The 19,894-nt window shown below is 39.4% G+C and overlaps 2 protein-coding genes across 6 annotated transcripts in view; one reads left to right on the top strand and one right to left on the bottom strand.

Moving 5' to 3' along the window:
- Window positions 1-19,894, top strand: part of GALK2 (galactokinase 2) — a 224,419-nt gene that overhangs the window by 180,124 nt on the left and 24,401 nt on the right. For 2 of the 3 annotated variants that reach the window (XM_030931651.1, XM_030931648.1), the window contains exon 10: window positions 12,314-12,461. The exons of the other annotated variant lie outside the window; for it this stretch is intronic. In XM_030931651.1, the coding sequence (XP_030787511.1) occupies window positions 12,314-12,461 (148 nt within the window). The remainder of the gene's footprint in view (window positions 1-12,313; window positions 12,462-19,894) is intronic. 3 annotated transcript variants of the gene reach the window in all.
- Window positions 1-19,894, bottom strand: part of FAM227B (family with sequence similarity 227 member B) — a 307,689-nt gene that overhangs the window by 2,008 nt on the left and 285,787 nt on the right. For 2 of the 3 annotated variants that reach the window (XM_030931652.1, XM_030931653.1), the window contains exon 13: window positions 1,356-1,425. In XM_030931652.1, the coding sequence (XP_030787512.1) occupies window positions 1,375-1,425 (51 nt within the window). In that variant the 3' untranslated portion in view covers window positions 1,356-1,374. Of the gene's footprint in view, window positions 1-1,355; window positions 1,426-4,941; window positions 5,020-19,894 lie in introns of all 3 variants that reach the window. The other variant, XM_010356628.2, reaches the window with a different exon arrangement.

The following is a 19,894-nucleotide window of genomic DNA, read 5'->3' on the forward strand; positions in this document are numbered from 1 at the left end:
CAGATATTCTGGATTACTCAGAATCTGGATTACTGAGTGGCGGAATATCTGATACTACTTGTCCTACATTTCTGCAGGGCATCAATGAACTAGGGCTGAGATAGTAGCTGTCTTGTTAGATAAGGCACGGCTTTCCAGTGTGCTACAGTTTCCACAACTGCTTGAATAATAATTTCCCTGACACTCAAATCATTTACCATTTACCAGCTGGGGTCACTTGCCCTTTATCAGCACACTTGCACTGTTGTTTTCCTATTCTAATTAGGTATTGCTCTGTGCCCATGTCTCTATCAATAGTAGGGAAGATAGACCAAAAAAAAAAAAGCGGGGGGGGGGGGGGGAGAATGAATATTTTCGTGTGTGGATGTAAAAAATAGTCTTTAGCTGGGAGTGGTGGCATGTGCCTGCTGTCCCAGCTACTCGGGAGGCTGAGACAGGAGGATCACTTGAGCTGAGGACCTCAAGGCTGCAGCACTGCACTCCAGCCTGGGTGACAGGTGACAGAGTGAGACCCTGTTTCAACAACAAAAAAATAAAAAGAATAGTCCTGTTTGCTTATTATACTGTCCTATTTGTATATTATACAACACCCAGGTGTTTCACTACTTTCTCACTTTTCTGCCCCATGTAGGAATTTGATTTGACCCATTTTTGACATTATACTAGCAGCCAATGGGATTGCTCTAGATTTTTGAGTGGAAGCCTTGACATGCTGAAAATAAAAGGCTCTCTTCTATTCCTGACCTCCAATTGTCCAACTTTCAGACATATTGTACACTAGTCTCTACGTGTTCTTGTCTGTTGGGAGGGAAGAGGCCCTTCAGACTTAACAAGACTGCCCGTAGGTAAAGAGAAGCGAAAGAGAAGATGATAAGGAAAATCAGAAAGATGGAACAGGCTCCTTTCTTTCCTTTCTTTCTCATACTTGAGTCCTATTTAGAACCTTATCATATTCTGCCTTGGGTTTCCATTAATTGAGGGCAGGTTCCACCCATATAACACAGCTGTTGGTACCCAATATGATTTTGTTGAATTATTAATGAAAAACAAAATACAGCTTCAAACATCAGTGATTATTAGTTTGTAATTCTAACTGCATTTGGAGCTTTTCAGTTACATAAACTGTTCCTGGTCAGAAGCTGGAAATGGGGAACGTGAACGTGAGTTGTCACTAAATATGTAAAACAGAGATTTTCTTACATGTGCATGTGGATGATTAAATGACAAGAATGTATCCTCTTCTGCCACTGTAATTTGGATGTGCCACCATACATTCTTATGAAATATTGTCCAGTCTATATAAAAAATAGAAGCTAGAGAGAGAATTCTCAATTATTTTCAGAAAGAAAACATACCAGTTCATGTAGGAACTTCTCAAAGTCCTGTTTCACTTCGTGAGGTTTCTTGGTAGCCTTTGCTTGGAGTCTAATAATGGAATAAAGAAAATCAGTAACCAAACTAATTGTCCTTATACTGACACCATCTAATAAGCAACATTTACTAAGAATTTAATATACTGGGCATTTGCCAAGCACTTTATATATATTAATTCAATTACCCTTAAAACTTCTGAAGTAGGTACTACTATTGTCCTATTTTATAAATGAGAAAACAGGGTTAGATAGGTTCAGACACCCACCCCCGCTGCATGTGCGTGCACGCACACACACACACACACACACACAGCAGTCATACACCTAGCAAGGAGACAGTCTGAACCCAAGCATTGTGACTGAAGCCTTCAATTCCACCCACTGTGTGGTTCTCACCCCAGCAGTGGCACATCCTCTTCAGTTAGATGGTTCACATAGTATTGCTTTAACTGATTCCACTTATGAGGCTCTAGCCCAGACTTTTAAGGAGTGACAGTGGGGAGAGAAGAGTAAAAGAGACTGGCAAGGGTGAGATACAGGGAAGAAAGGGAGATGGAAAAGGCCAGTGGGTGAGAGGGCTTACTAGACTGTAAGCTCATTGTGAGCAGGGATCCAGGAATCTCATCGTTATCTATCACCAAGTATTCATTCAAGAAATATTTATGAAGGACTTGAATGGTTGAATTCAGGAAGCAGCAGGAACCTTTCCAGAGATCTAAGAATGAGGGGAGAAGCAATGGTAGCTAGGCAAGGAAGGATAGAAACTTGAGACAAGGAGAAACATTAGTAAAAGTAACACAGATGAGAGAAAGAGAAATGGAATAAAGGATACATAAGACTATTAATTTCACTGGCAATTTTCAAGTGAAATACTTAACAACTATTTTTCCATGAAGTTGGCAGGAAGTAAAATTTTCTGCAAATCCCAAATACACGTTGCTGAAGCAGCCAGTTTAGATGAGCTATTTAACTCCTTGCCAGGCCTATCCGAGGTGTCTTCAGCGTTTAGACCAGGGCACCCCTGAAGGCAGCGTGGGATTACTTAGTCGGAGGTTCTCTTGCATTTGTGCTCTGTGACTGGCACATGCCCCCTCACTCATTCTCTCTCTGCTTATTTTGTCTTCCCAAGCTGGGTTTCCTCCTCACTGATTGCTCTTTAGGCCTCACATTTTTCCTTCCATGCTTGTCTCAAATCTGGCTCTTACGGTGTCGATTCTTAGTAACACCTTCTTAGAATCTCCTTGAACTGCACAGTATCCTTAGAATCTGTCTCATTTCACTAAGTTAAAATCACTCCCTCTTCCAAGTCACTCTTCTAGTTTACAATCTCCCCTCTTAAAAAAAATAAGTTTTATTGAGATATATGTTACATACCATAAAATTGACCCATTAAAGTGTATGTACAGTTCAGTGGTTTTAGTATATTCATGAAGTTTTATAACATTACTAATCCTCCCTCTTTCTGATTGCCTTTCCTCTCGTGAATATCTCTTTTCAAGATTACAAATGGAAGCTCATACACTGTGCCTATAACTTTAACAAGCACGTGGGATTTATATATCCAAATACATATTTTTCAACAATGTGCCATTGCATTAAACATATTTGAATACTTCTTGTGAGTTACTCTGAAAATTGTCCTACATTCTTCCACATATTCTCAGTGGTGAAAACTCTTGTCCTGTGTGGGTTGATCTTTGGAAACTTGTAAGAGTCACCTGGAATGGAACCTTATAACAGGTGTTGTGAAGCAGAAAACTGGGTGATAAAAAGTTTTTGGTGAAAAGTGAGATAAGATCCTAAAGTAGTGGGTTTAATTTTCTCATGTGACTGGAAAACTAGTTTGTAAGTTCTAATAGTATTTAGAAGTATGAAGTGTGACTGGCACAAAGTTAGAGTCTCCCTAGGGGGCTTGTTTGAAGGCTGGACTTGTCTGATACTTCTTATTCTGCACGTGCTTGTGGGTGTGTTTTAAGAAGTAGGTTAATCTCAATACTTTATAGTTTTTCTTCTTATGGTTTAATTTATAAAATAAATAAATGAGTCCCTTCATTGAGGAAAAATGTTTATATGCATAGGGGAAGAAGGGAAATAAAAAACTAGCCCAAGAGAGACCAGCTAAATCGGTTGTTTTTCCAGTTTACAACTTTCATAGGATGGGGCACGTTTATTGGTTTATTTTGAAAAGGACTTGAGCTTAAGTCCTATGGCTGGAGAGGAAAAAGTAGATGATGATAATGTTTAGCGATTAATTAAATTATCAGAGTAGATTATTTTGTGATTAAAGAAACTAGAAAACTTTTTTTGCAGTTTTGTGGTTTTACGTAACATCTTTTCAATTAAAGATGATCTTAAGCACTACCAAGTTGAATAAGAGACAAACCTATCAAGCTCCTTGTCAATTCTTTCCTGCTGCCATTTTAGAAGTTTTATTTCTTCATTAATTCTGAGTTTTTCCCTATAAAGTCAAAATTTGAAGTTAAATTTTAAAATAATGCAGGCATTACTAATTGGAAAAGAATAAATCAATTTACTGATATACATGTGTTAATAAAAGCCCTCGACAAACCAATTCATTCCCTCCCTATGCACTATTTAGTGTAAAGAATCCCTCAGCACATTCCCTCTTACAAACATGTGCCGACGGTATCACCCACCACGCCTGAGGACAGCTGGACTCTACCTTCTGCTACCACGGGGGCCCTCTAGAAAGGTGTCCATCCCTGTTTTTCCCACGAAGTGCAGGAAGTCTAAGGGGTATGTGTGTGTGGATGTACACATGCGTCTGTGGGTGGGTGGGCGGGAGCGAGGGGAATGGGGACCCTTGGAAAATGGGGGTGCAGGCTTTTAGATCTGCCCACTGGATAGGACATAACTGGTGGTCCTCCATTTACCTCTCTTGGAGGTGCTCCTTGGACAGCAGTAGGCACCCAAAAGGGAGGATCATCTTTTCTCCCCCTAAAGGCAATGACATCTCAAGGCAGTAACCTTGATAGCATGGACAGAACTGGACCCTGCCAATTTGTTCTTGTAAAAATTGATGGATATTCTCTCATTAACCCATTCCTAGCTTCCTAGCACCTAAGATTACCATGACTGACCACAAGCAATTATTTCAATTAAGTACAAATAACTGAAAACGTTCCCCCAAGAAAACATTTCAGGAAGGACTTTGCTGTCTTGATTTCCTTGCTTGACACTAGCCCGGCTGCCACCCCAGCTCCAGGGAATTCCTTCTACTGCAGGGAACTTTTCTGCTAGTCTTCCAGGGATTATCTTTGTAAATGGATGATACGCCAATCTCCATTCCCTGGAGCTCTTGCCTCTTTCTGTTGGGGTGCACCCCTCCAGTCACACCAAGCAAAGCTTTCCTTTCTTCTGTCCCTCTCACTTGCCATGGTTCCATGGTCACAACATACACCCTTGACACTTACCTGAAAAGAATCTCTGAGTCTGTAAGATGCTCAGACATGACTCTCATGATTAACATAAGGAACTTAGTTTAGATTATTTCTGTTTCCAGCTCTAAAAAAGTATTATATTTAACAATAGTATAGCATCAACTTACATCCTAAAATCCTTTTGGTTCCTTGCAAATTGTCTTTTTGCCTCCTTTATAACATCACGGTATGTTGGAGCAGGTAGTGTGCTAGGCTTATTATTAAGGAATGATTTTCAATTAGGAACATTTGGGAAGTAAATAGTACCCTTCACAGAGGGACCAAGGGGACTGTGTGACCTTCACTTTTCAGTAATGAAGAGTCTCAAGTATAATCACGAATATTATGTCTGGAGTTACACCCAGAGGACTGAAAGAAGGCAACACCACTTTAAACTTCTCCCATTATCTCAACCATAGCAACCATAGGGCACTATGATTTAATAGTTTCATAAATCCTGTAATTACCTTACCTTTTGTGTGTCTTTGTTTTAAAAGCAGCAACTTGTTAAATGTAAATACTAAAAATCACCAAAATATTAAAAATGTACCAAAATTCATTTTTTTCTTATTTATTTATTTTTGAGACAGGTCTTGCTTTGTCACCCAGGCTGGAGTGTGGTAGCATGATCATAGTTTACTGTGGCCTCAAACTCCTGGGCTCAAAGGAATCCTCCTGCCTCAGCTTCCTAAGTACTTGTAGACAGGATCTGCTCTCTTGCCCAGACTGGTCTTTCACTTCAAACTCCTGGGCTCAAGCAATTCTCCTGCCTTGGCCTCCCAAAATATTTGGATTATAGGCATGAGCCACAACACCCAGCTTTCATTTTCACATATACTGAGAACCTTAAAGACTCTTTACTTCTAAGAGGCTTTGGGGGTAACTGGCAGCATGTGTGGCTGCCTTAGCCTGGTTTCTGCTCTCTGCCCAGAAGAAAGGTGGTAATCAGAATGTCCAAGTATGCTACTAAAGAAGCTGGTTTCCTCTGTCCTGTCTGTTTCTGGTACAGCCTGTGGATATGTCCTAACCTTGGCCTTAACCCATGCCTGATCTGGCAAAGCAGCCACTTCCCTTTTAAAGTGGCAATTGACCAGTATTGGCCAATATTAGCAAGGAGACAAGCTCCTTCGCTTGTGTTAAATGAGGACCTTAGCCTCGGTGTTAACACTAGGAGCTCTTAAACTTCTGCCATCACTAAGATATAGGGGATGAACTGTCCTCTTACAGCCCTGCTCGCATTGTGAAACTTCAGTATTACCTCTTTCTCTGAATGTAGTTTGCCCATTTTTAAAAAAACTTTATTTTCTGTTTCAAGGCTGTTGCTGATGCTCATTTTATGTATTTTTCACTAAGTATTTTATTCATTTATTTGAATAATTTATTTTTCGCTTGGTAAGTACTTTTTAAAAAATAGTTTCAACTTTTATTTTAGATTCAGGAGGTACATGTGCAGGTTTGGTGCATGGGTATATTTCATGATGTTGAGGTTTGGGGTACGAATGATCCTGTCACCCAGGTAGTGCACAGAGAACACGATAGTTTTTCAACACTTGCTCCCCTCCCTTCCCTTCTCTTATAGTATGCAGTGTCTACTGTTGACACCTTTATGTCCATGAGTACCCAATATTTAGCTCCCACTTATAGTGAGAACATGTGGTATTTGGTTTTCTGCTCCTGTGTTATTTACTTAGGATAATGGCCTCCATCTGCATTCATGTTGCTGCAAAGGAAATGAGTTCTTCCTTTATTTATGAACATGTAGAATTCCATGGTGTATATGTATTACATTTCCTTTATCCAGTCTGCCATTGGTGGGGATCTACGTTGATTCCATGTCTTTGCTATTGTGAATAGTGCTGCAATGAATATATGAGTACGTGTCTTTTTGGTAGAATAATTTATTTTTCTTTTGAGTATATACTCAGTAATGGGACTGCTGGGTTGAATGGTAGTTCTGTTTTAAGTTCTTTGAGAAATCTCCAACTACTTTTGACAGTGCCTGAACTAATTTACGTTCCCACCAACAATGTATAAGCATTCCTTTTCTCTGCAGCCCATCAGCATCTGTTGTTTTTTGACTTTTGAATAATAGTCATCCTGACTGGAGTAAGATGATATCTCATTGTGGTTTTCATTTGCATTTCTCTGGCAATGAGTGATGCTAAGCATATTTGCATATGTTTGTTGGACACTTGCATGTCTTTGTTTGAAAAGTGCCTGTTCATATCATTTGCCCACTTTTCTTTTTTTTTTTTTTAGTATTATACTTTAAGTTCTGGGATACATGTGCAGAACATGTAGGTTTGCTACATAGGTATACACGTGTCATGGTAGTTTGCTGCACCCATCAACCCATCATCTACATTAGGTATTTCTCCTAATGCTATCTCTCCCATAGCCCCACTCCCCCGAGAGGCCCTGGTGTGTGATGTTCCCCTCCCTGTGTCCATGTGTTCTCATTGTTCACCTCCCACTTATGAGTGAGAACATGTGGTGTTTGGTTTTTCTGTTCTTGTGTTAGTTTGCTGAGAATGATGGTTTCCAGCTTCATCCATGTCCCTGCAAAGAACATGAACTCATCTTTTTATGGCTGCATAGTATTCCATGGCATATATGTGCCACATTTTCTTTATCCAGTCAATCATTGATGGGCATTTGAGTTGGTTCCAAGTCTTTGCTATTGTGAACAGTGCTGCAATAAACATATGTGTGCATGTGTCTTTACAGTAGAATGATTTAGAATCCTTTGGGTATAGACCCAGTAATGGGATTGCTGGGTCAAATGGCATTTCTAGTTCTAGATCCTTGAGGAATCGCCACATTGTCTTCCATAATGGTCGAACTAATTTACACTACCACCAACAGTGTAAAAGTGTTCCTATTTCTCCACATCCTCTCCAGCATCTGTTGTTTCCTGACTTTTTGATGATCACTATTCTAACTGGCGTGAGATGGTATCTCATTGTAGTTTTGATTTGCATTTCTCTAATGACCAGTGATGATGAGCTTTTTTTCATATGTTTGTTGGCTGCATAAATGTCTTCTTTTGAGAAGTATCTGTTGTTATCTTTTGCCCACTTTTTCATGGGGCTGTTTTCTTCTTGTAAATTTGTTTAAGTTCCTTATGGATTCTGGATATTAGCCCTTTGTCGGATGGATAGATTGCAAAAATCTCCCATTCTGTAGGTTGCCTGTTCACTCTGCTGACAGTTTCTTTTGCTGTGCAAAAGCTCTTTAGTTTAATCAGATCCCATTTATCAATTTTGGCTTTCATTGCCATTGCTGTTGGTGTTTTAGTCATGAAGCCTTCCATGCCTATGTCCTGAATGGTATTGCCTATGGTTTTAGGTCTTACATTTAAGTCTTTAATCCATCTTGAGTTAATTTTTATATAAGGTGTAAGGAAGGGATCCAGTTTCAGCTTTCTGCATATAGCTAGCCAGTTTTCTCAACACCATTTATTAAATAGGGACTCCTTTCTCCATTGCTTGTTTTATCACATTTGTCAAAGATCAGATGGTCGTAGATGTGTGGCATTATTTCTTAGGCCTCTGTTCTGTTCCATTGGTCTATATATCTGTTTTGGTACCAATGCCATGCTATTTTGGTTACTGTGCCTTGTAGTATAGTTTGAAGTCAGGTAGTGTGATGCCTCCAGATTTGTTCTTTTTGCTTAGGATTGTCTTGGCTATGTGGGCTCTTTTTAGGTTCCATATGAAATTTAAAGTCCTTTTATTCCAATTATGTGAAGAAAGTTAATGGTAGCTTGATGGGGATAGCACTGAATCTATAAGTTACTTTGGGCAGTATGGACATTTTCATGATATTGATTCTTCCTATCCATAAGCATGGAAAGTTTTTCCATTTGTTTGTGTCATCTTTTATTTCATTGAGCAATGGTTTGTAGTTCTCCTTGAAGAGGTCCTTCACATCCCTTGTAAGTTGGATTCTTAGGTATTTTATTCCCTTTGTAGCAATTGTGAATGGGAGTTCACTCATGATTTGGCTCTCTGTTTGTCTGTTATTGGTGTATAGAAATGCTTGTAATTTTTGCACATTGATTTTGTATCCTGAGACTTTGCTGAAGTTGCTTATTAATTTGAGGAGATTTTGGGCTGAGATGATGGTGTTTTCTAAATATACAGTCATGTCATCTGCAAACAGAGACAATTTGATTTCTTCATTTCCTAATTGAATACGCTTTATTTGCTTCTCTTGCCTGGTTGCCCTGGACAGAACTTCCAATACTATGTTGAATAGGAGTGGTGAGAGAGGGCAGCCTTATCTTGTGCTGGTTTTCCAAGGGAATGCTTCCAATTTTTGCCCATTCAGTATGATATTAGCTGTGAGTTTGTCATAAATAGCTCTTATTATTTTGAGATATGTTCCATCAATGCCTAGTTTATTGAGAGTTTTTAGCATGAAGGGCTGTTGAATTTTGTCAAAGGCCTTTTCTGCATCTATTGAGATAATCATGTGGTTTTTGTCGCTGGTTCTGTTTATGTGATGGATTATGTTTATTGATTGGCATATGTTGAACCAGGTTTGCATCCCAAGAATGAAGCCGACTTGATCGTGGTGGATAAGCTTTTTGATGTGCTGCTGGATTCTGTTTGCCAGTATTTTATTGAGGATTTTTGCATCGATGTTCATCAGGGATAATGGCCTGAAATTTTCTTTTTTTGTTGTGTCACTGCCACGTTTTGGTATCAGGATGATGCTGGCCTCATAAAATGAGTTAGGGAGGATTCCCTCTTTTTTTATTGCTTAGAATAGTTTCAGGAGAAATGGTACCAGCTCCTCTTTGTACTTCTGGTAGAATTCAGCTGTGAATCCATCTGGTCCTGGACTTTTTTGGCTGGTAGGCTATTAATTGCTACCTTAACTTCAGAACTTGTTATTGCTCTATTTAGGGATTCAACTTCTTCCTGGTTTAGTCTTGAGAGGGTGTATGTGTCCAATAATTTATCCATTTCTTCTAGATTTTCTAGTTGATTTGTGTAGAGATGTTTATAGTATTCTCTGACGGTAGCTTGTATTTCTGTGGGATCAGTGGTGATATCCCCTTTACCATTTTTTATTGCATCTATTTGATTCTTCTCTTTTTTTTCTTTTAGTCTGGCTAGTGGTCTATCTATTTTATTGATCTTTTCAAAAAACCAGCTCCTAGAATCATGGATTTTTTGAAGGGGTTTCGTATCTCTTTTTCAGTTCTGCTCTGATCTTAGTTATTTCTTGCCTTCTGCTAGCTTTTGAAGTTGTTTGCTCTTGCTTCTCTAGTTCTTTCAATTGTGATGTTAGGGTGTTGATTTTAGATCTTTCCTGCTTTCTCTTGTGGGCATTTAGTGCTATACATTTCCCTCTACACACTGCTTTAAATCTGTCCCAGAGATTCTGGTACATTGTGTCTTTGTTCTTATTGGTTTCAAAGAACATCTTTATTGCTGCCTTCATTTCGTTATTTACCCAGTAGTCATTCAGGAGCAGGTTGTTCCTGTTTCCATGTAGTTGAGCAGTTTCCATGTAGTTGTGCAGTTTTGAGTGAGTTTCTTAATCCTGAGTTCTGATTTGATTGCACTGTGGTCTGAGAGACTGTTTGTTATGATTACCATTCTTTTGCATTTGATGAGGAGTGTTTTACTTCCAATTATGTGGTCAATTTTAGAATAAGTGCGATGTGGTGCTGAGAAGAAGGAAGAATGTATATTCTGTTGATTTGGGGTGGAGGGTTCTGTAGATGTCTATTAGGTCTGCTTGGTCCAGAGCTGAGTTCAAGTCCTGGATATCCTTGTTAATTTTTTGACTTGTTGATCTAATATTGACAGTGGGGTGTTAAAGTCTCCCACTATTATTTTGAGGGAGTCTAAGTCTTTTTGTAGGTCTCTAAGGACTTGCTTTATGAATCTGGGTCCTCCTGTATTGGGTGCATATGTATTTAGGATAGTTAGCTCATCTTGATGCACTGATCCCTTTACTATTAAGTAATGCCCTTCTTTGTCTCTCTTGATCTTTGTTGGTTTAAAGTCTGTTTTATGAGAGACTAGGATTGCAACCTCTGCTTTTTTTTTTTTTTACTTTCCATTTGCTTGGTAAATATTCCTCCATCCCTTTATTTTGAGCCTATGTGTGTCTTTGCACATGAGATGGGTCTCCTAAATATAGCACACTGATGGGTCTTGACTCTTTATCCAATTTGACAGTATTTTGTGTCTTTTAATTGGGGTATTTAGTCCATTTACATTTAAGGTTAATATTGTTATGTGTGAATTTGATCCTGCCATTATGATTCTATCTGGTTGTTTTGCCCACTAATTGATGTAGTTTCTTCATAGCATTGATGGTCTTTACAATTTGGCATGTTTCTGCAGTGGCTGGTACCGGTTATTCCTTTCCACGTTTAGTGCTTCCTTCAGGAGCTCTTGTGGGGCAGGCCTGATGGTGACAAAATCTCTCGGCATTTCCTTGTCTGTAAAGGATTTTATTTCTCCTTCACTTATGAAGCTTAGTTTGGCTGGATATGAAATTCTGGTTTGAAAATTCTTTTCTTTAAAAATGTTGAATATTGGCCGCCAATCTCTTCTGGCTAGCAAGGTTCCTGCCGAGAGATTCACCGTTAGTCTGGTGGGTTTCCCTTTGTGAGTAACCTGACCTTTCTCTCTGGCTGACCTTAACATCTTTTCCTTCATTTCAACCTTGGTGATCTGAGAATTATGTGTCTTGTGGTTGCTATTCTCAAGGAATATCTTTGTGGCATTCTCTGTATTTCCTGAATTTGAATGTTGGGCTGCCTTGCTAGGTTGGGGATATTCTCCTGGATAATATCCTGAAGAGTGTTTTCCAACTTCGTTCCATTCACTTTCAGGTACACCAATCAAATGTTTGGTCTTTTCACATAGTCACATATTTGTTGGAGGCTTTGTTCGTTTCTTTTCACTCTTTTTTCTCTAATCTTGTCTTCTTGCTTTATTTCATTGAGTTGACCTTCAGTTTCTGATATCCTTTCTTCCACTTGATCGATTCGGCTATTGATACTTGTGTATGTTTCACGAAGTTCTCTTGGTGTGTTTTTCAGCTCCGTCAGGTCATTTATGTTCTTCTCTAAACTGGTTATTCTAGTTAGCAATTCATCTAACCTTTTTTCAAGGTTCTTAGCTTGCTTGCATTGGATCAGAACATACTCCTTTAGCTCATAGGAGTTTGTTATTACCCACCTTCTGAAGCCCACTTCTGTCAGTTTATCAAACTTATTCTCCGTCCAGTTTTGTTCCCTTGCTGGCAAGGAGCTGTGGTTCTTTGCCAGAGAAGAGGTGTTCTGGTTTTTGGAATTTTCAGTCTTTTTGCACTGGTTTCTCCTCATCTTCATGAATTTATCTACCTTTGGCCTTTGAAGTTGGTGACCTTTGGATGGGGTCTCTGAGTGGACATCCTTTGTGTTGATGTTGATATTATTCCTTTCTGTTTGTTAGTTTTCCTTCTAACAATTAGGTCCCTCTCCTGCAGGTATGCTGGAGTTTGCTGGAGGTCCGCCCCAGACTCTGTTTGCCTGGGTATCACTGGCAGAGGCTGCACAACAGTAAAGATTGCTGCCTGTTCCTTCCTCTGGAAGCTTTGTCCCAGAGGGGCACCTGCCAGATGCCAGCCAGCTCTGGTGAGTTTCTTAATCCTGAGTTCTGATTTGATTGCACTGTGGTCAGAGAGACTGTTTGTTATGATTACCATTCTTTTGCATTTGCTGAGGAGTGTTTTACTTCCAATATGGGGTTAATTTTAGAATAAGTGCAATGTGGTGCTGAGAAGAAGGAAGAATGTGGTGCTGAGAAAAGGAAGACACATCTGTAGGAGGTGTCTGTTGGCCCCTACTGGGAGGTGCTTCTCAAGTCAGGATGCACAGGGGTCAGGGACCCACTTGAGGGAGGCAGGCTGTCCCTTATCAGAGCTCTAATGCTGTGCTGGGAGATCCCCTGCTCTCTTCAGAGCTACCAGGTATGGACATTGAGGTCTGCTGAAGCTGTGCCCACAACCGCCCCTTCCCCCAGGTGCTCTGTCCCAGGTAGGTGAGGGTTTTATCTGTAAGTCCCTGACTGAGGCTGGTGCCTTTTTTTCAGAAATGCCCTGCCCATAGAGGAAGGAATCTAGAGGCAGCGGCAGCCTTGCTGAGCTGCAGTGGGCTCCACCCAGTTCGAACTTCCCAGAGGCTTTGTTTACACTGTGAGGGTAAAACTGCCTACTCAAGCCTCAGCAATGGTGGACGCCCCTCCCGGCACCAAGCTTGAGGGTCCCAGACTGCTGTGCTGGTACAAGAATTTCAAGCCAGTGGATCTTAACTTGCTGGGCTCCGTGGGGGCGGGACCTCTGTGGCTTCAGCCCCCTTTCCAGGGGAGTGAATGGTTCTGTCTCACTGGTGTTCGAGGTGCCACTGGGGTATGAAAGAAAACTCCTGTGGCTAGCTTGGTGTCTGTCCAAACAGCCGCCCAGTTTTGTGCTGGAAACCCAGGGCCCTGGTAGTGTAGGCACCGGAGGGAATCTCCTGGTTTGCAGGTTGCAAAGACCATGAGAAAAGCGCAGTATCTGGGCTGGAGTACACGGTACAGTCCCTAATGGCTTCCCTTGGGTGGGAGAGGGAGTTCCCCGAACCCCTTGCGCTTCTTGGGTGGGGCAATGCCCCACCCTGCTTTGCCTCGCTCTCCTTGGGCTGCACTTACTGTCCAACCAGTGCCAATGAGATGAACCAGGTACCTCAGTTGGAAATACAGAAATCACCTGCCTTCTGGGTCAATCTCGCTGAAAGCTGCAGACTGGGCTGTTCCTATTTGGCCATCTTGCCAGCAAAATCCTTGCCCACTTTTTAATGGGGCTATTTATTATTTGTTTGTTCAGTTCTTTAGGTTCCTTTTAGATTCTGGATATAAGACCTTTGTTGGATGCATAGTTTGTGAATATTTTCTCCCATTCTGTAGATTGTTTATTGACTATGTTGATGTTTTATCTTACTGTGCAGAAGCTCTTTAATTAGGTCCCACTTGTCAATTTTTGTTTTTGTTGCATTTGCCTTTGAGGACTTAGTCACAGATTATTTCTCTATGCCAATGTACAGAATGGTGTTTTCTAGGTTTTCTTCTGGGATTCTTATAGTATGAAGTCTTACATTTAAATATTTAATCCATTTTGAGTTAATTTTTGTATATGATGAAAGGAAAGGATCCAGTTCCAATCTTTGGCAGATGGGTGGCCAGCTATCCCAGTACCATTTATTGAGTAGGGAGTCCTTTCCCCATTGCTTATTTTTGTTGACTTTTTTGGAGATCACATTGTAGGTGTGTGACTTTATTTCTGAGTTCTCTATTCTGTTCCATCAGTCTTTGTGTCTGTTCTTGTACCAGTATCATGCTGTTTGGGTTACTGTAGCCTTATTGTATAGTTTGAAGTTGAGTAATGTGATGTCTCCAGCTTTGTTCTTTTTGCTTAGGATTTTTTTTTTTTTTTTTTTCTATTTGGGCTTTTTTGGTTTTATGTGAATTTTAGAATAGTTTTTTCTAATTCTGTGAAAAATTACATTGGTAATTGGATAGAAATAGCATGGAATCTGTAAATTGCTTTGGGTAGTATGGCAAGTTTAACAGTATTGATTCTTCCACCCCATGAGCATAGGATGTTTTTCCATTTGTTTGTGTCACCTATGATTTCTTTCCACAGTGTTTTGTAGTTTTCCTTGTAGAGATCTTGCACCTCCTGGGTTAGATGTAGCTGTGATTACAGGTGTGTGCCACCATGCCTGGCTATTTTTTGTGTTTTCAGTAGAGATGGAATTTCATCATGTTGCCCAGGCGGGTTTCAAACTCTTGAGCTCAAGTGATTTGCTCACCTCAACCTCCCAAAGTACTGGGATTACATGTTTGAGCCCCTGTGTCTGGCTGAGATCTTTCTAACTTTTTGAGGTAAGCATTAATGCTATAAACTTTTGTCTTAATGTGGTTTTTGCTGCATCCCCAAAATTTTGGTATGTTGTGGTTCTGTTTTCATTTCTTTTAAATATTTTTTTCCTTTCTGCCTTAATTTCATTGCTTACCCCAAAGTCATGCAGGGACAATTTGTTTGATTTTCATTCAATTGTGTGGTCTTGGGAAATCTTTTTGGTATTGACACCTATTTCTATTTCAAGAATATGGTTGGTAAGAGTTTGGTTTTTTTGAATTTATCAAAACTTGCTTTATGGCCGAGCTTGTGGTTGATATTAGAGTATGTTCTGTGTGCAGATGATAGCAATGTATATTCTGTGGTGGATGGGTGAAGTATTTTGTAGGTATCTCTTATGTCCTATTGGTTAAGTGCCTGAATCATGTCCTGAGTTTTTTTGTTGGGTTCTGCCTGGATGATCTGCCTTAGATTGTCAGTAGGGTGTTGAAGTTCCCCCGCCCCATTATTGTGTGGCTATTTCTTTTGGTATGTCTAAAAGTAGTTGTTTTATGAATCTGGGTGCTCCAATGTTGTGTGCATTTATATTTAGGATAGTTAAGTCTCCTTGTTGAATTGAACCCTCTATCATTATGTAATACCCTTTGTCTTTTTTTTTTTTTTTTTTTTTTTTTTTGAGACAGAGTCTTGCTCTGTCGCCTGGGCTAGAGTGCAGTGGCCGGATCTCAGCTCACTGCAAGCTCCGCCTCCCGGGTGTATGCCATTCTCCTGCCTCAGCCTCCCGAGTAGCTGGGACTACAGGCGCCCGCCACCTCGCCCAGCTAGTTTTTTTGTATTTTTAGTAGAGACGGGGTTTCACCGTGTTAGCCAGGATGGTCTCGATCTCCTGACCTCGTGATCCGCCCGTCTCGGCCTCCCAGAGTGCTGGGATTACAGGCTTGAGCCACCGCACCCGGCCCCTTTGTCTTTTTTTGACTGTTGTTGGTTTAAAGTCTGTTTTATCTGGTATAAGAATAGTGACTCCTGCTCTTTTTTGTTTTCCTTTTGTGTGACAGAACTCTCTCCAATCCTTTAATGTGAGCCTACGGGTGGGTGTTGTTACATGTAAAAAGGGTCTCTTGAAGACAGCAGATGGACTGATCTTGTTCTTTTATCCACCTTGCAACTCTGTGCCTTTTCAACGGAGCATTTAGACTATTTGTATTCAAGGTAATAATTAATATGTGAGGCTTTGGTGCTATCGTGAAGTTGTTAGCTGGTTGCTTTGTAGTTTCTACTGTGTCACTGGTTTATAGTATCTGTGGTCTATATATTCAAGGGTGTTTCTGTGGTAGAAGGTATCCTTCTTTTGTTTTCTCTTTTAGAATTCCCTTAAAGATCTCTTATGAGACGGGTCTAGTGGCAATGGATTCCCTTAGTGCTTGCTTGTCTAGAAAAGATTTTATTTCTCCTTTGCTTATGAAGCTTAGTTTGGTGGAATATGAAATTCTTGGTTGGAATTTCTTTTCTTTAAGAATTCTGAAAATAGGCCCCCAATCTCTCCTGGCTTATAAGTTTCTGCTGAGAAGTCTGCTATGGTTTGAAGGTGTTCCCTTTTTACAAGATCTGGCTTTTTTCTCTATCTGCTTTTAAGATTTTTAAGATTTTTTCTTTAGCACTGATCTTGGAAAGTCTGGTGAGTATGTGCTTTCGTGATGTTCATTTTGTATAGTATCTCGCAGGTGTTCTCTGGATTTCTTGAATCTGGTTGTCTACATCTCTAACAAGATAACAAGACTAGGGACACTTTTTGAATTATTCCTTCAAATATGTTTTCTGTGTTGTATACTTTTTCTCCTGTCTCAGGAATGCCAGTAATTTATAGGTTTGGTCACTTTACATAATCCTGTATTTCTCAAAGATTTTGTTCATTTTTCTTAATTCTTGTTTTTTTTTTTTTTTAAATTTTGTGTCAGATTTGGTTATTTTAAAAGACTGGTCTTTAAGCTCTGAAATTTTTTCTTCTGCTTGGCACAGTCGATTGATAAAACTTTCAACTGTGTTTTGAAAATTTTAATTGAGTTTTTCAATTCCAGAAGCTCTGACTGATTTCCTAAGATGTGTATCTCTTACTTCATTTCCTGAATTGATTTAGGAGTTTCTTTGTGTTGACTTTCAACACACTCCAGTGCCTGTGGTTAAGGCTGTTGAGCAAGATGGAAGAGTGACTGTATTTTCACTTACATGAAAATAGCTCTACCCAATACAATTTTATTTGTTGCCTGGCAGAGGCCATCCTAGGAAGTTTCTACCCAGTTAAGGCCTCATTTTGGGATAAGATTTGTTTCCACTGTGTTCCTGAGGGCAACTCACTTTACTCCAGAAGAGAAATGTAATAGTGATGTATGTATATTCAAATGGTAACTAACTGAATGGCCAGTTTATCCACTGGAATTTCCTGCTTTCAACTTATTGTTCTGGCAACCTACAGTCTGAAAGATAGCATTGTCTTCAGGTATCACATGATATCCATGAGATCTGATCACACTACACAAATTACCCTGTATTCAGGAATTTCCTAAATGACATTGCTGGAATAGGTGTCCATATGAACTACAGTTTTCCTGATATGAATCAATTCTGCATGGTATTATTTAAAAATAAAACATCCTTAGGCTGAATCCAGGTTACTTTCAAATTTTGGCTTTGAGATTTCATTCTGCATAGTAATATTTTTTATCATTTAATAAACATTCAATATTAACACACTAGTTCTCAAATCTAAAAGGAAAGTAGTGGAAGCCTCATTTTAAATAATTGAAGCAGGGAAGAACTAAACCTTATGAAATCTCATATTGAATGTTTTAGCATGACTTAAAAATATGATTGTACAAAGAATATTATAGAAGCATTAATGTAATCAAAAGAAAATTACCATAATCCCATTCTCCAAAAAATAAAAATTATTTTCATTTTTCTGTGTCTTTCCATCTGTTACATACAAATACATATTTTACAATATTGTTATAACGGTATGGTTGCTTTCTTTACCCAACATACTATCATGATTTCTTTATGCATTCAAGTTTTATAATAATTATTTTAATGTTTGCAAAAGGTTGCAGTGAGTGTACATACCTAAGGTGCTCTATTTCCCTGATAATATAGCATAGTACAAACTTTGTTGTGTTTCTTTATGTGAAATCACCAATTTCTCCTCTCATCCCCAATTGTGTGTTCCAATATGACACTTTCCCCACAAGGGCCTAGCAAAGGAAGACTGTAAATCTTTTATCTGAAATCCCTCTGAATTCGAAGGAAAGATAGCCCTGGTCTTGCTTAGCTAGGACTTGGAGTGATACACATGATTGAAAATAGAGGTGGTGGTCCTATTCATTACATAAACAAGAAGTCTGCAGTCTCAGTCGTGCCAGGTTTCCATCTTTATTGTTTTTCCTCACTTTGGCTGTCACAGACTGTGAAGGAGTCTGGCAGCCTTCAAATAAAAGGTTCAGCAATCTTCCTGAAATGACTGAAACTTGAAGGTATCAAGTTACTTTCAATGCCCGCCTTACTCCCTCCTGCTACATCAAGTGATTGAACGTCTAAAATCTTTTCTGAGTAAAAGTTGCAGAAAATTGAATATCATTCTTCTTGTAGAATGATTAATACAACCAATGATACTCTTCTTCTAAAGTATAAATGGTGTTGAGCTGCTTAAACTTATTTGCATGTAGCTATTACCTGCTACTATTTAATTTCTTCCTCAGGTGCCTGTTAGAACTTCAAAGATTTTATTTTTCTACAAAGTTACTGTGTTCTCTTGAGTATCGCTTCCATGATTATTTGTGAGGGAGGTGATATAGTTGTCACTTTGAACAAATTTTGGATTTTCTTTGACTTGTACATTTATTATATACTATTGGTATTGAAACCAAGAATTATGTTTTCTTTTTTTTTTTTTTTGAGACAGTCTCACTCTGTAGCCCAGGCTGGAGTGCAGTGGCGCGATCTCCGCTCACTGCAAGCTCCGCCTCCCGGGTTCACACCATTCTCCTGCCTCAGCCTCCCAAGTAACTGGGACTACAGGCGCCTGCCACCACGCCCGGCTAATTTTTTGTATTTTTCGTAGAGATGGGCTTTCACTGTGTTAGTCAGGATGGTCTTAATCTCCTGACCTCGTGATCCGCCCGCCTCGGCCTCCCAAAGTACTGGGATTACAGGCGTGAGCCACCGCGCCTGACCATTTTATTTCTTTTAAAGTGTTAATTTTGAACATATGACTTTATTGAAATGAACTGGGTAGACATATGTTCCTTATAAACTCATTCTAATTGTAAAATTTGGTCATGGGTGTACATTTGTGCTGTATAATGAAGTTCTGGACTATATGATGTTGGTGTTCACGGAAATCTTAGCATTTTCTTGTACAACTCAGTGGTGATGGTTTTCAGTTGATATCTGTTGATGTGTGTTGATGAATATCTTAACTTTTATTCTTTTTAGACACTTAAAACCATAATTTTTTTCCCAATTAGAAAAAAACAGAATACTTAGACCCTATAAATTATGAATAATGGTTATATTCTACTCCTTGGGGATGAATGTGGCAATATGTTTTTCAATTCCACCACCTGAATTGGCCTCATACTCTATATTCCCATGCACTACTACATGGTTAGCCACTGAATGGAAGATTTATTTGGGTACAAATAACATAGTCCTTTTCTGGGACTTCACAACAGTGCTTGGGATGTAACTAACTAAGACCTTCTCAACTCAAGACTCTGGGGTTTTTCATCTCCCTTTATAATCACAGATTATTGGAGAAACCAAGGGGTCTTAGAAATTGTAGGATCAAATTTAATTATGTTAGAAATGAAGAAATGGAAGCTTCTAGAAGTGAAGTACGTTGCCTTTGAGAGACTGAGTGCCTGTGAGAGACTCAGGAAAAGAATGGCCCAGGGGCAAATTTCATACTTATTTGCCAAAAGTATTGTCCTAGAATTGAAACCAAGAGGTTAATTTGATCAGGTCTGCCTACCCTGCTTGCTTTTGGTCACTTGCTTTTTGTTATTTTATTTTTCTTTTCCTTTTTCCATAAAGCTGAAAGCCATGCTGCTGAAAGCCATGCTGCTGAATGCAAAACTTAACCTTTACTGGCTACTTGATAGATAACATTCATAGTTC

The sequence above is a fragment of the Rhinopithecus roxellana genome, chromosome 5 (assembly GCF_007565055.1).
Source record: "Rhinopithecus roxellana isolate Shanxi Qingling chromosome 5, ASM756505v1, whole genome shotgun sequence".
NCBI classification, from domain to species: Eukaryota; Metazoa; Chordata; class Mammalia; order Primates; family Cercopithecidae; genus Rhinopithecus; species Rhinopithecus roxellana.